The following is an 18,514-nucleotide window of genomic DNA, read 5'->3' as shown; positions in this document are numbered from 1 at the left end:
GAAGAATATGTGGCAGGGACTCTACCCAAAGTATCCCAAATGGGCCAGGTTGACCCCAACCATGCCATAATAATATGGTGGCAGCATTGGCACTCGAGAATATAATAGGAGTGGGATGCCCCATGCTGAGAATTTCTGTGTCCCCAATCAGTCAGATCAATGAGACTGAGAGAGTTTACATATATGAGTTTCTTGGACAGTGAAAATAGGGCTGATGAAGCACTCCAATTTAAACACTGGACTTCCTTTTGAATATTGGCTTACCTGGAAAGTGTAAAAATAAATAAGTCCCCTGGGTTGGATGTGATTTATCCTAAGATTCACTGGGAAGTCAGGGAGGAGATTGCTGAGCCTTTGGCTTTGATCTTTATGTCGTCATTGTCGACAGGAGTAGTGTCAGAAGATAAGAGCACAGCAAATGTTGTTCCCTTGTTCAAAAAGGGAAGTAGAGACAACACTGGAAGTTCTAGATCTGTGAGCCTTACTTTGGTTGTGGGTAAAGTGTTGGAAAGGGTTTTAAGAGATAGGATTTATAATAATCTAGAAAGGAATAAGTTGATTCAGGATAGACAACACTGTTTTATGAAGGGTAGGTCATGCCTCACAAACTTTATTGAATTCTTTGAGAAAGTGACCAAACAAATGGATGAGGGTAAAGTGGTTGATGTGGTGTATATGGATCTCAGTAAGGTGTTTGATAAGTTTCCCCACAGAAGGATATTGCACAAAATATAGAGGCATGGGATTGAAGGTGATTTAGTGGTTTGGTTCAGAAATTGGCTAGCTGAAAAAAGATAGAATTTGGTGGTTGATGGGAAATATTCATCCTGGAGTTCAGTGATTAGTGGTGTACTGCAAGAATCTGTTTTGGGTCTACTGTTGTTTGTCATTTATATAAATGACCTGGATGAGAGCCTAGAAGGATGGTAAATTCGTGAATGACACTAAGGTCAGTAGAGTTATGGATAGTGATGAAGGATGTTGTAGATTACAGAGAGACATAGATAACCTGCAGCGCTGGGCTGAGAGGTGGCAAATGGAGTTTAATGTGGATAAGTATGAGGTGATTCACTTTGGAAGAAGTAACAGGAATGCAGAGTACAGGGCTAATGGCACGAGTCTTGGTAGTGTAGAAAAGCACAGAGATCTCAATGTCCAGGTATATAGATCCTTGAAAATTGCCACCCAAATTGATAGGGTTGTTAAGAAGGCATATGGTGTGTTAGCTTTTGTAGGTAGAGGGATTGAGTTTCAGAACCATAAGATCATGCTGCAGCTGTACAAAACTCTGATGTGGTCACATTTCGAGTATTGCATGCAGTTCTGGTCACCGCGTTATAGGAAGGGTGTGGAAGCTTTGAAAAGGGTTCAGTGGAGATTTACTAGGATATTGCCTGGTATGGAGGGAAGGTCTTACAAAGAAAGGCTGAGGGACTTGAGGCTGTTCTCGTTAGAGAGGCAACTTAATTAAGACATATAAGATAATCAAATGGTTAGATAGGTTGGACAGTGAGAGCCTTTTTCCTTGGATGGTGATGGTTAGCATGAGGGGACATAGCTTTAAATTGAGGGGTGATAGATATAGGACAGGTGTCAGAGGTAGTTTCTTTACTCAGAGAGTAGTAGGGGGATGTGGAAAGCACTGCCTACAACAGAAGTAGATTCACCAACTTTAAGGGCATTTAAATGGTCATTTGGTATGCATATGGACAAGAATGGAATAGTGTAGGTTAGATGGGCTTCAGATTGGTTCCACAGGTCGGCGCAACATCGAGGGCCGAAGGATCTGCACTGCACTGTAATGTTCTATGTTCTATATTCTACCTACTGGGATTTTCTTGTATTTGCTGCATTTGCTGCTGAAATACACTATTTTTGCTTTTTCTTTAGAAACTGGCACCTTATTTGTAGGCTATATACAATGATACAACATCTGTCACCATAATGGCCAAACTGGTCTAAATCTTTGAGCACTATAGGGGATTGGGCATGGAGTGTAATTGTACTCCAGGTTGCAGAAGCACAACTTCAGCTGTATAGCTTCCTTTACGTTCAAAAATTATTTATGAGCTCTTGCTTGTGACAGTTAAGGGAAAGTGCTAAGGGAGAAACAACGATTAGTAGGCAAGTGAGTGTCTATGATGGATTACAACAATGTAATGCTTCATTTCACTATCGATTGCCACACAGAGGAAAGATAATACAGAGCAGCCAAGCAATCAATGAGCGTAGGTCCTCCAGCATGACCAAGTGAATGCTATGAATTAAAGTTAAATTGTAAATGAATCGAAAAGAAAGATGCATTTGTCATCTTCTTTGTACAAACTCCCTATTGGTCTTTACTTCTTCAGACTAATTCGTTGTGTAAGATTCTTTATTTTTTTCCCAGTAACTCTGTGATACAATTTTTATATCAAATTTAAGTTCAGCTGTCACGGTCTGTGATTTGAAGCTTTCAAGTTTTTGGCAAAGTGTGAGTCATTTTGCGTCCAGTGAACAGGTTCTCACTGTTAGACCAATTGGATGTTCTCATCGAGATTTTAACCACATAAATGGCATTTCAGTCCTTGTGGTGAAAATCACATTTGACATCTGCCGCAGCTTACTACGCACTATTCTCAGAGCAACTCATCAGAGGAGGTCAACCCACCACACCATGCCACATGGGTCAGTGCCATCTCCAAGGTGAGAAGGACTGCAGTATAGAGGAAGGTGAATGACGTACACTGTTCTGCCAATACTCTGCTCTCTGTTACCTTGAACTACACCCTGGCAAGTAAACCCTTAGCATGTCTGGCCTGTCCAGAGCCAAACACTCCCCAAGGACACCCAACTAAACCTCCAGGTCCAATGGTCTTCACCATGGATCAGGCTCACCCCACCCTGTCTGTAGACAAGGGTTACTCAGCAAATTGCAGGAGGAAGAAGAAGAGAAAATAGTACCAAGCCACATAAGGGTGACAACAGCTAACAATGTTATGCAAATAGCTTGCTTTACACACTTTGCTTTGTGCTCATTTTGTTTTTTCATAAGCCCTTTATTTTAATCATTTTCGAGGGTATCCCTGATTCTATTTAGGCTCTGAATGCTCCATTGTACTCTGAAGCATCACACCTTGGGTATTAATGAAGTGCATTTATAGGGGCATAGATTAAGCACCAAAGACTTCATTTGGAAGCAGAGCCAGCAATGCATGTGCATGACATCAGCTCACTCTGACACTTCAGATGACCCACCCTTCAAAACTGCATCCTGTGTGGCTGGCTGCACTGTACATTGGAAGGATTTCCCAGCAATGATGGTGTCATGGAGATGCAACACAGAGAGATGGTCAATGCTGCAGGATGCCCCGGGAGGAGGCATGCTGCATGCCTCTGTGACCAACATATCATGTGTTGGAGGACAATAATTTCCCACGCAAATGTCCAGTGACTGGTTGCAGATGTAGCCCCTTCCCTCACAAATTTGTTCACTTACCCTGCACATTGTTAGCTCCTTCACAGCCATTGTCCTCAAGATTGTACGCTATCGATGAGCTTTATGATTAACATGACAGTCAGTAATCCTCCGTGAGTGACTTCTAGCTTCAGTGTAAATCTGCTGCAGAGATTCCCAACATTACCCTCACCTTTCTAGGTGACCATTTCATCAGCCCCATAGGCTTTTCCCAGTCATCACCCAAGCTGTGTACATGCTCCTGCACCTATCTATCCATTATTTCTCCCTTTCCCCCAGAACCCCTACCTCAATAAATCTGTAAATAGGTGACAGGACAACTGTGGCTCACCCCTTAAGATTCTTGATCCGCATTGTCTGGGGTGAGCCACAGTTGTCCTGTTACCTATTTACAGATTTAATGATGAAGGGGTTCTAGGGGAAAGCAGGGGATAATGGGTAGACAGATGCAGGAGCATGTACACAGCTTGGGTGATGACCAACTAGGTGACCCAACATCAAACATCTAACATCAAACAGAACAGCTATTAATGCCATGTGTTACAATCTGTATTTTAGTTGAAACTGCATTTTTGACATTGAATTCATTCTTTTTTTCAGATTAGATTCCCTACAGCATGGAAACAGGCCTTTCGACCCAACAAGTCCACAACGACCCTCCGAAGAGTAGCCCATCCAGACCCATTTCCCTCTGACGAATGTAGCTAACACTATAGGCAATTTAGCATGACCAGTTCACCTGACCTGCACATCTTCGGAGTGTGGGAGGAAACCAGAGCACCTGGAGGAAGCCCACACAGACATGGGGAGAATGTGCAAACTCAACACAGACAGTCACGCGAGTCTAGAATCGAACCTGGGATCCTGGTGCTGTGAGGCAGCAGTGTTAACCACTGACCCACCGTGCCGCACCCTTCCATGGCCAGGGAGACAAAGGCAGGTGGGGAGGGACACCCCAAACATTAAATTTATGATCCTGAGGATACCCTGTAGGTTGTCCTGTTTACTCATAGAGTCATAGAGATGTACAACACAAAAACAGACCCTTCGATCCAACCCGTCCATCCTAAGCAGATATCCCAACCCAAACTAGTCCCACCTGACAGCACCCGGCCCATAGTCCTCCAAACCCTTCCTATTCATGTACACATCCAAATGTCTTTTAAATGTTGCAATTGTACCACTTCCTCTGGCAGCTCATTCCATACATGTACCATCCTCTGCGTGAAAATGTTGCCCCTTAGGTCTTTCTTATATCTTTCCTCTCTCACCCTAAACCTATGCCCTCTAGGTCTGCACTCCCCCACACCAGGGAAAAAGACTTTGTCTATTTACCCTATCCATGCCCCTCATGATTTTGTAAACCTCTATATGGTCACCCCTCAGCCTCCAACACTTTAGGGAAAACATCCCCAGCCTGTTCAGCCTCTCCCTAGAGCTCAAATCCTCCAATCCTGGCAACATGCTTGTAAATCTTTTCTGAACCCTTTCAAGTTTCACAACATCTTTCCGATAGGAAGGAGACCTGAATTGCTCACAATATTCCAACAGCGGTCTAACCAATGTCCTATACAGCCACAACATGACCTCCAACTCCTATATTCAATACTCTAACAAACAAAGGGAAGCATACCAAACACCTTCTTCATTATCTTATCTACCTGTGACTCCACTTTCAAGGAGCTATGAACCTGCACTCCAAGGTCTCTTTGTTCAGCAACACACTCTCGGACCTTGCCATTAAATGCAGAAGTCCTGCTAAGATTTGCTTTTCCAAAATGCAGCACCTCACATTTATCTGAATTAAACTCCATCTGCCACTTCTCAGCCCATTGGCCCATCTGATCAAGATCCCGTTATAATCTGAGATAACTTTCTTTTCTGTCCACTACACCTCCAATTTTGGTGTCATCTGCATACTTACGAACTATACCTGTTATGCTCAAATCCAAATCCTTTATATAAATGATGAAAAGTAGTGGATCCAGTATTGATCCTTGTGGCACTCCACTGGTCACGGGTCTCCAGTCTGAAAATCAACCCTCCACCACCACCCTCTGTCTTCTACCTTACTCACTGGGAGAAAGTAAGGACTGCAGATGCTGGAGGTCAGAGTGGAAGAGTATGATGCTGGTAAAGCACAGCAGGTCAGGCAGCATTTGAGGAGCAGGAGAATCGATATTTCGGGCATTTGCCTTTCATCAGGAATTCCTGAAATGTCGACTCTTCTGCTCCTCAGATGCTGCCTGACTGACTGTGCTTTTCCAACTCCACACTCTTCGACTGTTTACTCGCTGCACTGGTATCACCCTGCACTTCCAGCAACTGAGTGAACAAGCATTTATTAGTCTGAAAGCTACAGTGGTCAGCCTAACTAATGGTGGATGCCTTTAGATGCCCTATTACAGGAAATTCTGGATAATCCCTGTCTCTTGCTTCTAGCAATGCTTCTATTTGGAGCATAAGGATTATCCTGATGTTTGGGATCAGTGTCAAACATTGTAGGTTCAAGCCCTACTCCAGATAGAGTCATAGAGTCATAGAGATGTACAGCATGGAAACAGACCTTTCGGTCCAACCCGTCCATGCCGACCAGATATCCCAACCCAATCTAGTCCCATCTGCCAGCACCCAGCCCATATCCCTCCAAACCCTTCCTATTCATATGCCCATCCAAATGCCTCTTAAATGTTGCAATTGTACCAGCCTCCACCACTTCCTCTGGCAGCTCATTCCATACACGTACCACAGTCTGCATGAAAATGTTGCCCCTTCGGTCTCTTTTATATCTTTCCCCTCTCACCCTAAACCTATGCCCTCTAGTTCTGGACTCCCCGACCCCAGGGAAAAGACTTTGTCAATTTATCCTATCCATGCCCCTCACCAAGGTTTCTTTGTTCAGCAACACTCCCTAGGACCTTACCATTAAGTGTATAAGTCCTGCTAGGATTTACTTTCCCAAAATGCAGCCCCTCACATTTATCTGAATTAAACTCCATCTGCCACTTCTCAGGCCATTGGCCCATCTGATCAAGATCCTGTTGTAATCTGAGGTAACCTGTCCACTACACCTCCAATTTTGTTGTCATCTGCAAACTTACTAACTATGCTTGCATCCAAATCATTTATGTAAATAACAAAAAGTAGAGGGCCCACCACCGATTCTTGTGGCACTCCACTGGTCACAGGCCTCAAGTCTAAAAAACAACCCTCCACCACCACCCTCTTTCTTTTACCTTTGAGCCAGTTCTGTATCCAAATGGCTAGTTATCCCTGAATTCCATGAGATCTAACCTTGCTAAATCAGTCTCCCACGGGGAACCTTAAGTGTTATCAAGGCTGATAATTCGGTGCAGAATTGAGACACAACTGTAGTGTTTTTGTTTTTCAAACCTAATGTTAAACCTCTGTCATTAATCCCATAGAACTGTTCAACTCGAGGAAGATGTTTTCCTCTGTACTGTATTCTGGTAAATCTGTATTCTGGTAAATAAAAGCAAATGAACTGGTGAGATAGCTATTGCTAAATCCTGCTGCCCATAAAATATCTGCCTTCATTCTGATCTTAAAATTAGCAATGAAACACTGTAGCATCCTGAAAGAATGAAGAGTACTGGAAATCCAACTGTTTCACTGTAATTTGTTTATCGTGGAACTGACTGACTGCAGAATATAAGCTCCCTCTGCAGACAATATCCAGTATTATTCTGTTGAGAATTTGTCATTGGTCAACAGCCAATGAATGTTGAGATGGGGACAGCTCAGTCCAATGTACCACGTTCGAACACCCATATATGGCCGCCGAATAGGAGACTTAAAATATTCAAAGCTTCAAAATTAATATTCAAAACTTGAAATTAACGAGGCTAATGCACTGACAGGGAGCCATGCTTATATATTGAAGTGCAAATTTTAACTCACGGGAAGGAGACCTAATCCATTTTAATGACTCAGCCTCAATAACAACTTAGGGCAAATTGCCCACCGGGAACAAACATTCAAAGCTTGGTAACTGTTGTGCCTTCCAGAGGCCATCCTTGCAGGATAGATGCGGGTTAAGGGGAAATCACAAGATGACAGTGGTTTAAACTTGCTCTATGATTTCTGAAAATATCTGTTTCTGTTCTTCCCAGCTAATGAAAAATATCTTTTGCACAATCTTCTAAATCTCACAACAACAGCTTTATTAGAATGTGTGGACAGGGCGCATTGGGCTAAGCTGGAATGGCCTCTGCCTGCCTTGGGCTGATTGCCTGCAGAGGACTCAGTGGGCTCATTAAGCAATTGGGCGAACCCTGATTTTCTTAAGTTTCAGGTGAATGCCTCAACTGCTTAACAAAAAGAAGGTAATTCAGTAGCACCGATGGAAGTTAAAATGCACCAAAATTGCCTCACCAAAAGCAGCAATTCACTTTTCAACTGAAGTCAATACACAAATCCCAATTCCCAGTCTAATTTTACATTCTTTTTGAATATTTAGTCAATTCCATTTCAAATGTGCACATTTCAGTCCAATAGTGGAAAAGGAGAAGGGGAACATTTTGATCAGAGGTAGTTGTTTATAGAAGGTTGTGTTTAAGACAGTAGTAAACTTGAAGCATTTTATAACAGTCCTACCCTGCCAACGTACTCCCTCATCCTGCACCGAGTACGCCTGCAAATTTAGAGATATTTGTCAGTTGGTCTAGCACAATATTTGAAGCTTCATGGACAGATTCCTGAACAATGAGTCTTTTATACTAATTAATTATTTCATTCTAGTGATCAGTACTTGTTCAACATTAAGATTGTATCAAGTCCACAGCACAGGAACATTTTATTCAGTCCAACAAGTCTTTGTTTATACTCTGTGTGAGACTCTTCCCACTCTGATTTCCTCTCATAACCTTTCTATTCCATTCTCCTTTGTGGGTTTATCCAGCTACTTCTCGTATATATTTATGATATTTACCTCAGCCACTCCTAATAGTAATAATGTAAGATCTTGAGTTTGACAGCCACAAAAACCTAAACTAGGCAGTTGAGTACATAGGTAAAAACAATGACTGCAGATGCTGGAAACCAGATTCTGGATCAGTGGTGCTGGAAGAGCACAGCAATTCAGGCAGCATCCGAGGACAGGCAAAATCGACGTTTCGGGCAAAAGCCCTTCATCAGGAATAAAAAGGGTAGAGATGAGTTCAGTGGGGCAGGAGCATGCTGAGACAATGGGTCGGCCAGGGTGGTCAGGCTTGTGGATCTTGGGAAGGAGGTAGAACCGGGCAGTGCAGGGTTCCCGGACTATGAGGTTGGAAGCTGTGGGTAGGAGATCTCCTGAGGTGATGAGGTTCTGTATGGTCTGGGAGATGATGGTTTGGTGATGGGGGGTGGGGTCATGGTCAAGGGGGCGGTAGGAAGAGGTGTCCTCGAGTTGGCGTTTGATGAAGGGCTTTTGCCCGAAACGTCGATTTTGCCTGTCCTCGGATGCTGCCTGAATTGCTGTGCTCTTCCAGCACCACTGATCCAGTTGAGTACATATAAGTAATTTCAGGTTGTTTACTAAGAAGCAACAGATTAAATATGATGCATTGGCTGAATAGACAGGAAAAAATACCATTTGAGAGTTGTTTCATTGCTAACAGAAGATGACTAGTAGATAGTGTCGATTTCAGTAACTTGAGATGGCAACATTTTGTTCTGTAGAAGAAGTGTTGGGGAACCCTTGCTCCGTTCTCTTTTCCATCTTATGAAGGTGGCTGCCTGACAAACATTGACCCATGTCACTGAGCACTCATTAATATACATTATTTCTAGGGATTGATAGATTACCTTATATCAATTACTTGCTTGAATCTTTCCAAACAATTAATATAAGATAGATGGTCATGATGGATACAGTGAGGACTGCAGATGCTGGAGATCAGAGTTGAAAGTGTAATGCTGGAAAAGGACAGCTGGTCAGGCAGCATCTGAGGAGCAGGAGAATTGACATTTCAGGCATAAGCCCTTCACCAGGAATGGTCATGATGGTCATCACCCCACAGGTCATCAATCTCTTTGCCCGAAGTCTACTTTTCAGTTTACCTCATACTGAGGGTCATTTGTTAGCCTTTATAAAATGCTCATATAGATAAAAGGGCACACAGAGCATTAGTTTACTGACTGAAAAAAGTCAACATGGAAGCATGAACCAAGAGACCTCAACATTTGTAGAGTCTGTTTATGTGTTTTATCAGAGAAATAAAGAAAACAGTTTCTGCTGAGGGTGACTTACGGCACCTAGGTCAATTCCATATGAATTCTATACTTGTTCATTTAATAGTGATTCATTTTCTTACAGAGAGTTCCATATTCTCACTAATGTTTGGGAAAGAATATTTCTCCTAAATTCACTATTGGCTTTATTAGTGACCATCTTATTTTTATGAGCCCCTAATTCTGGCCTCCACCACAAATGGAAATCTATAAATCTTCCCATTGAATCACTTTCATATAACTCAAGTCCCTCCATCAGGTCAGCCCTCAATCTTTTATTTTCTAGAGAAAGCATCCCAAGCCTGTTCAGTTTCTACAGCAAGTTATAACCTCTCAGTTCTTGGATTATTTAATGTTACTTTTTTTGCATCTTTTGTCACACCTCAATATTCTTTTTAATTATATGGAGATTAGAATCATTCTCAGTAACTTCTAGTGTACCACGAATTGAAATACTTTCGACAGAACTCCCCAGATATTGAGTCATATCCCATATGCCTGCATGCTGACTTCTCTGTTTTGTCCAGGTTAGGATGCTTTTATGAAAGCGATGGAAGAGAATGGTTGGGTTAAACTGCTGAAGGGTTTGAATACTGGGAACATGCCCAAGTGTCTGGCAAACTGTAATGGAATTTGGAGCTAAGGGAGACTGATAGTCGCCACCAAGCAATATTGTGAGGGGAGTGGCGATTAATGTACCCAGTAGGACAGCAGGGGGAGAGGCCAGCTGCAAAGAGGGCAGCCAGCAGGCAAAAAGAGAGGAAACAACAGCTGGATGCATTACTTTCACTTCCGTTTCCAGTTTCAGTTCTGCATGTGGAAACACAATGATGTCAATGGCACCAACTGCCTGTTCAATCATAATGGTAAGATGTACATTTATCTAAAGACATTGAAATCAGTCAATGTGTCATGTGCCAAGAAACTTGCTTCTCATGTTTTAATTTAGAATGAGAATGAATAAGAAGTTACACATATAAGACATTAAAGGTTTGCTTCAAATTTCTAGCTTAAGAAGACAATTGAGTTAGACTCAAAAGTACTTAAATAACCAGTATTTCAGTTGCTACTTGGCAAACTGGAGAAAGGGAGAAAAAATATGGTATGTTACCAGCAATGGGTGGGAATCTCTCTCCCTCCGCTGTTCATCTCAAAAATGGCATTCATTGAAAAAACAAACTGGAGAAATGATCAATCACCAAGAACTCAAAGATATTTACAAATTTCACCATTGCCGAGGATACAAGTTAACCATTAAACAATTGTGATCTCAGATTAAAATCTGACACCCTGAGGACTCTTATTACATAAAACTGTGCAGATTTTATTCTTCCTGTTTGTAACAGACACTCCTTTTATAAACTATACATATACTTTTATGTTTTTTTAAAATTTATTCATGGAATGTGGACTTCACTGGCTAGAACTTCATTGATTGTTCATGCCTAATTATCCAGCAAAAGGTGGTGGTGAGCTACTTTCCTGAAATGCTCCATCCTAGGAACAACCAAGGTGCCATTAGGAAAATAGTTCCAGCATTCTGACCCAGCAACAGTGATGGAGTGAAGGTTTGGGGCTTGTTATGGACTAGGCCAGACCACTCAAAACATTCTTCATCAGGCAGCCCAGACCGTAACTTCACTATTTGTTTTGGTAAGTGTACAGTGAAAATTACCCAGAGTAAGTTAGCTAGGTTGACTACTAGGTTTTAAAAACAAACAGAAATTTATTCACAAAATTACAGAATGAAACACAAAGAACAGAATATAGAATACCCACAGATTTAAGTCCATCCAAACTAGATTTAATTATATTGTTCTGAAAAATACATGCAACAGTCCCAATAAACGAACCCCTTTAACACAGAGCAAAAATAAAACAAAGGCTTACATGTTGAAGTTAGAAGGACAGAAGGAGAGAGAGTCTAGAAACCTGTTTCCACACAGCCCACTGCTGAACGAACTCAAACAAGACTTCAGCTTTTAGGACTGACCACTCCCTTTTCATTATACATCTAAGACATAAAAGCTTTGGCCTGAATTCTCATCTGTTTATGTATAAACAAAAAGGCCTCTCAGTAAACCCTTTCATCTCAGTACCAAACCAGTTGTTGCGGAGACCGGACTGTTTCACGACCCCTCTGGAAAAACCAAGGACACAGTATCCTTGAGAAAAGGAACAGCTTTTATAAAAAAGGACCAGCTTTGGGACAGGCTGAAGCTTACTCTTTTCAGCAAAGTTTTAATTTCATGAATGGTCTCTCTTAGCAAGACTTAGCAAGTTTCATACCAAACTAACTAATTATCTTGACTCTATGGCTTCCCTCTTGTTTAATTGAAGGTCCATTCTACCACTTGATGTACCTGGAACAACTCAGCACTGCTGAGAGAACCTAGTATGGACCATAACCCGGGTCCACCACCATCTTCAAAAGGCTGTTGTGCACCATAACCCGGGTCCACCACCATCTTCAAAAGGACTGTCAATCTGGAACTGTCCTGTACAGTTCCTGAGGTTTTCCCTGGACATGGCAGACAAGGGAACATGTGCATCCTGCTTTGTGTACAGAGGTCTGGAGGTCCTGCTAAATAGGGTGACAGAGAATGGACATCTTCTTCCCCAGGACCAGCAAAGGAAGCCTCCATACCAGACCATGCCAGTGTATTCCAAGGTTACCACCCAAGTCAGTGCAGTTCAGCTGTCTGAAGGAATGACCAGCAATGTAGAAAGATCAATAACCACCCCTGACCCTCACCAACGCAAGTGCCATCATCTTCTCTCTATTAAGTCAAGAGAGCACAAGGCAGGGGCAGCTGGGAAGGTATATTAAAATATAAAATACTTACCTCACGAATCAGTGGAATGAAGGCTGAACAGGAGAAGAAGCAGACACAGGGACTGCTGGGTAAGTGAAATAATATATTCCGGCAGTGGCTAAACCTAAAAGACTGCACGTGTAGTGTCTCCTATCCATCCTCCTCCGCAAACCAAAAAAATAGATTCTGTGTGGAGGATTGGTAAGGTAAAGTGTTTTTGGTAATATAGAGCAGAGGGGATGGAGTCCAGGGCAGTTATATGCTCCTCTTGCAGGATGTGGGAGTGTCAACGCTGGTGTCCCTGTTAACTTCGCCTGCGAGAAATGCACCCAACTCCAGCTCCTCACAGACCGCATTAGGGAACTAGAGCTGGAGTTGGATGAACTTCGGGTCATTTGGGAAGCTGAGAGGGTGATAGAGAAGCATGAAAGGGAGGTAGTCACACCTAAGTTACAGGACAAAGGTAGCTGGGTGACCATCAGGAGAGGGAAAGAGATTGGGCAGACAGTGCAGGGAACACCTGTGGCCATGCCCCTCAATAATTAGTATCCTGTTTTGGATAATTTTGGAGAGCAACCTACTGGGGAAAGCCACAGCGGCCAGGTCACTGGCACTGAAACTGGCTCTGTGGCTCAGAAAGGGAGAGGGGAGGTTAGGAGAGTGATAGTGATAGGAGATTCAATAAGTTAGAGGAACAGACAGGAGATTCTGTGGTCATAACCAAGACTCCTGGATGGTATATTGCGTTCTGGTTGCCACAGTAAGGGAAGTCTTGGATTATGTCTACAGGATTCTTAACGGGGAGGGTGAGCAGCCAGAAATTGTGGTACACATCGATACCAATGACATAGCTAGGAAAAGGGATGAGGACCTGAAAAGTAAAAATAGGGAGTTAGTTTGGAAGCTAAAAGGTAGGATGAGCAGAGTAGTAATCTCAAGACTGCTACCGGTGCGATGGGCTAGTGAGGCTAGGAACAGACAGCGAGTGCAGCTGAACATCTGCAGAAAGGGAGGTCATTGAGGAAGCTTTGTCTACTGAGTCAGTATGGGTGGAAGTCAGAAATAGGAAAGGAGCAGTCACTTTATTGGCAGTTTTCTATAGACCATCAAATAACAACAGAGACACGGAGGAGCAGATTGGGAGGCAGATTTTGGAAAGGTGCAGAAGTAACTGGGTTGTTGTTCTGGGTGACTTTAACTTCTGTAATATTGATTGTAACCTCTTTAGTCCAAATAGTTTGGATGGAGCAGATTTTGTCAGGTGTGTCCAGGAAGAATTGCTGACTCAAATTGCGGATAAGCCGATGAGAGGGGAGACCATATTGGATTTGGTGCTTGGCAACGAACTAGGTCAGGTATCAGATCTCTTGATAGGAGAGCATTTTGGTGATGGTGGTCACAACTCCCTGACCTTTACTATGGACATGGAGAGGGATAGGAGTTGACTGTATGGAAAAGTATTTAATTGGGGGAGGGGAAATTACAATGTTATTAGGCAGGAACTGGGGAGCATAAATTGGGAACTGATGTTCTCAGGGAAATGCACGACAGAAGTGTGGAGATTGTTTAGCAAGCACCTGCTGTTAGTGCTGGACAGGTTTGTCCCACTGAGGCAAGGAAAGGATGATAGGGTGAAGGAACCTTGGGTGACAAAGGATGTGGAACATCTAGTCAAGAGGAAGAAGGAAGTTACTTAAGGTTGAGGAGGCAAGAATCAGACAGGGTTTTAGACAGTTACAAGATAGTCAGGACAGAACTGAAGAATGAACTTAGGAGAGCTAGAAGGGAGCATGGAAAGGCCTTGGCTTGTAGAATTAAGGAAAACCCCAAGGCATTCTACACTTAGATGAGAAACAAAAGGATGGCCAGAGTGAAGGTAGGGCCGATCAGAAATAGCAGAGGGAACTTGTGCCTGGAGTCAGATGAGGTAGGGGAGGTCCTTAAATGAATACTTTGCTTCAGTATTCACTAGAGAGAGGGACCTCATCGTTTCTGAAGACAATATGAAGCAGGCTGATATACTCGAACAGGTTGATGTTAAGAAGGAGGATGTGCTGGAAATTTTGAAAAACATGAGGATAGATAAGTCCCATTCGACCAGACAAGATATACTCAAGGTTACTACAGGAAACAAGGGAAGAGACTGCTCACCTTTGGCGGTGATCTTTGCGTCCTCACTGTTCATTGGAGTAGTACCAGATGATTGGAGGTTGGCAAATGTTATTTCCTTGTTCAAGAAAGGGTATAGGGATAACCCTGGCAATTACAGACCAGTCAGTCTTATGTCAGTGGTGGGCAAATTACTGGAGAGGATTCTGAGAGACAGGGTTTATGATTATTTGGAAAACTATAGTTTGATTAGAAATAGTCAGCACGGCTTTGTGAGGGGTAGGTCATGCCTCACAAACCTTATTGACTTCTTTGAGGATGTGACAAAACGGATTAATAAAGGTAGAGCAGTGAATGTGGCGTATGTAGATTTTAGCAAGGCATTTGATAAGCTTCCCCATGGTAGGCTCATTTAGAAAGTAAGGAGGTATGGGATACAGGGAAATTTGGCTATCTGGATACAGAATTGGCTGGCCCATAGAAGACAGAGGGTGGTAGTAGATGAAAAGTATTCAGTCTGGAGCTCGGTGACCAGTGATTTTAGCACTGATTTGTGATTTTTATAAATGACTTGGATGAAGAAATGGAAAGGTGGGTTAGTAAGTTTGCTGATGACACAAAGGAGTTGTGGATAGTGTGGAGGGATGTTGTAGGTTGCAAGGGGACATTGACAGGATGCAGAGCTGGGCTAAGAAGTGATAGATGGAGTTCAACCTAGAAAAGTGTGAAGTAATTCATTTTGGAAGGATGAATTTGAATGCAGATTACAGGGTTAAAGGCAGGATTCTTGACATTGTGGAAGAACAAAGGGACCTTGGGGTCCACGCCCATTGATCCTTCAAAGTTGCCACCCAAGTTGACAGGGTTGTTAAGACGGTATATAGTGCATTGGCTCTCATTAGCAAGAGGATTGAGTTTAAGAGCCGCAACTCTATAAAGTCCTGGTTAGATCATACTTGGAATATTGTGTTCAGTTCTGGTCGACTCATTATAGGAAGGTTGTAGAAGTTTTAGAGAGGGTGCAGAGGAGATGTACCAGGATGCTGCCTAGACTGGAGGGCAAGTCTTACGAAGAAAGATTGATGGAGGCAAGGGATTTTCTCTTTGGAGTGAAGAAGGGTGGCTTGATAGAGGTGTACAAGATGATGAAAAGCATAGATAGAGTGGACAGTCAGAAACTTTGTCCCAGGAGGAAATGGCTATCATGAGGGGCATAATTTTCAGGTGATTAGAAGAAGGTTGAGGAGCGGTGTTCTTTACACAGAGACTGGTGGGTGTGTGGAATGCTCTGCCAGCGGTGGTAGTAGAGTCAGATACATTACGGACATTTAAGCGATGCTTGGATCGGCACATGGATGATAGTACAATGAGGGGTATGTCGGTTAGTTTGATCTTAGAGTAGGATAAAAGGCTGGCACAACATCAAGGGTTGAAGGGTCTGTACTGTGCTGTACAGTTCTATGTTCTATTACCTCACTCTATTTCTAACATTGTACCCATCTCCTATAAAGACCCAGACCCACCACAGTTTCTACCAGCTGTAATGCCTTCCCTGACTCACTATCATCACCCCAACTTTCCTGAAGAAGGGCCTGTGCCCGAAACGTCGAATCTCCTGTTCCCTGGATGCTGCCTGACCTGCTGTGCTGTTCCAGCAATAAAGTTTCAACTTTGATCTCCAGCATCTGCAGACCTCACTTTCTCCTCCCAACAACACTACCCCTTCATACTCACTGCATTGTCTACTCACTCAGGGCATCTCCCTACCTGCACCAAAGGGAACAGTTGTGTCACTCACTTGCATCTTCCTTAATTCTTCCATGTCTCTCATCCCAGGAGGAAAATGATTCATAATAGGACAGAAAGGGTCAAGACAGGTGGTGAGCTGCCTGAATTCAACTTCTCTCCCGTTATGATGAGAGAATCCAGACTCTAACAACCCCAAGCATTTACTGGAATCATGCGATCATAACGATATCCGCATAATTTCATGTAAATCATGTGCATCTTGTAATGTAACATTTAATCTGCTGTTAAATAGTAGAGCAGTTATATTGGCTGTGATCAGAGTTCATTTTGTTTCTTTTACTTATCAATATTTGGTTGACTGATTGATAATTGTTAACTCCCAAACTGTTTCTGAATGCTTTACTCAACTAACTGATTTTTTCTGGTACTTGTTATAATTATTGTTTGTTTTGCAATTTGCCCTTGACCCAAAGAAAATTACTAGGCATGTCCATGACATACGCCTGGTGTGAATATTTTAACCACTATTCTGTTTGCTATTTATTACATCTTAAATTATTTTTCTTCATTTACTCAGCTGAAGAATTTCAGAAAACGAACAGCAACATGGAAGGAGTGAATGAAAAAGTCTTATCCCAGAGCTACTTTTGTGAAAAGAAAAGGAAGTTCATAGAAAGAGAGAAATGGAGCAACAAATTGGAATTCGTCCTGTCAGTTGTTGGAGGAATAGTTGGACTGGGCAACATTTGGAGGTTTCCTTATCTCTGTTACAAGAATGGAGGAGGTAGGTTGTGAAATGAAATGAACGCAAGATTAAGATACAGAGTACAACAGTAAAGTTGAAATGGTGAATATGGTGAAAATCATAGTAAGAACACAAGTGGGATACCATATGTGGTTCTGAGTTCTACTCAATTAAAAAAATGCTGAAGCAATAGCGAACACACAGTGCATGTTCGTTGGGATGCTACCTCAGTTATGAAAATAATAATAGAAAGGCAAACTCGAGAAATTAGGCCTATTCTCATTCAAACAGATGAGTAACTCGTTCTGAGGAAGGATCATCTGACCTGAAATGTTAACTCTGATTTCTCTCTGCTGATGCTGCCAGACCTGCTGAGCTTTTCCAGCAATTTCTGTTTTTGTTTCTGATTTACAACAGCTACAATTTTTTTGATTTTTATTAAAGAGCAATTGATAGTTGAGTTATAAGTGTGAATGGAAGAGACCAAATAAATAGAATGTAGAACATAGAACAGAGAACAATACAACGCAGATGTATCTGCCCTCGATGTTGCGCCGACCTGTGAACTATTCTCAGCTCATCCCCCTATGCTAGCCCAAAATCATCCATGTGCTTATCCAAGAATTGTTTAAATCTCCCTAATGTGGCTGAGTTGACTACATTGGCAGGTAGGGCATTCCACGCCCTTACCACTCTCTGAGTAAAGAACCTGCCTCTGTCATCTGTCTTAAATCTATTACCCCTCAATCTGTAGTTATGCCCCCTCGTACAAACTGACGTCATCATCCTAGGAAAAAGACTTTCACTGTCTACCCTATCTAATCCTCTGAATTGGGATAGATAGGGTAGACAGGAATAGAGAATGAAGATATAAGATTAAATATAAGAGATTTAAAACAGAGATAGAGAAAGCTTATTAGATTGAAGGATACAAAATGTTGGAATGCACCACGGGCGTTAGTGACTGAAGCAAAGCTCAGGTCAGCATGCTAGCATAGAGTCATAGAGATGTACAGCATGGAAATAGACCCTTCGGTCCAACCCATCCATGCTGACCAGATATCCCAACCCAATCTAGTCCCACCTGCCAGCTCCCGACCCATATCCCTCCAAACCCTTCCTATTCATATACACATCCAAATGCCTCTTAAATGTTGCAATTGTACCAGCCTCCACCACATCATCTGGCAACTCATTCCATACACGTACTACCCTCTGCGTGAAAAAGTTGCCCCTTAGGTCTCTTTTATATCTTTCCCCTCTCACCCTAAACCTATGCCCTGTAGTTCTGGACTCCCCGACCCCAGGGAAAAGACTTTGTCTACTTATCCTATCCATGCCCCTCATAATTTTGTAAACCTCTATAAGGTCACCCCTCAGCCTCCGGCACTCCAGGGAAAACAG

The 18,514-nt window shown here is 42.6% G+C and overlaps 1 protein-coding gene across 1 annotated transcript in view; it reads left to right on the top strand.

Annotated features, from left to right (window-relative positions):
- The first annotated feature begins 16,833 nt into the window (after positions 1–16,833).
- LOC122559632 (sodium- and chloride-dependent GABA transporter 2-like) overlaps positions 16,834–18,514 on the top strand; it is an 83,712-nt gene continuing 82,031 nt past the window's right edge. The window contains exon 1 of the mRNA XM_043709430.1: positions 16,834–17,149. Within this exon, the coding sequence (XP_043565365.1) occupies positions 16,852–17,149 (298 nt within the window). The 5' untranslated portion in view covers positions 16,834–16,851. The remainder of the gene's footprint in view (positions 17,150–18,514) is intronic.

Source organism: Chiloscyllium plagiosum, chromosome 19, assembly GCF_004010195.1.
Source record: "Chiloscyllium plagiosum isolate BGI_BamShark_2017 chromosome 19, ASM401019v2, whole genome shotgun sequence".
NCBI classification, from domain to species: domain Eukaryota; kingdom Metazoa; phylum Chordata; class Chondrichthyes; order Orectolobiformes; family Hemiscylliidae; genus Chiloscyllium; species Chiloscyllium plagiosum.
This window is presented reverse-complemented; position numbering and strand designations above follow the sequence as displayed.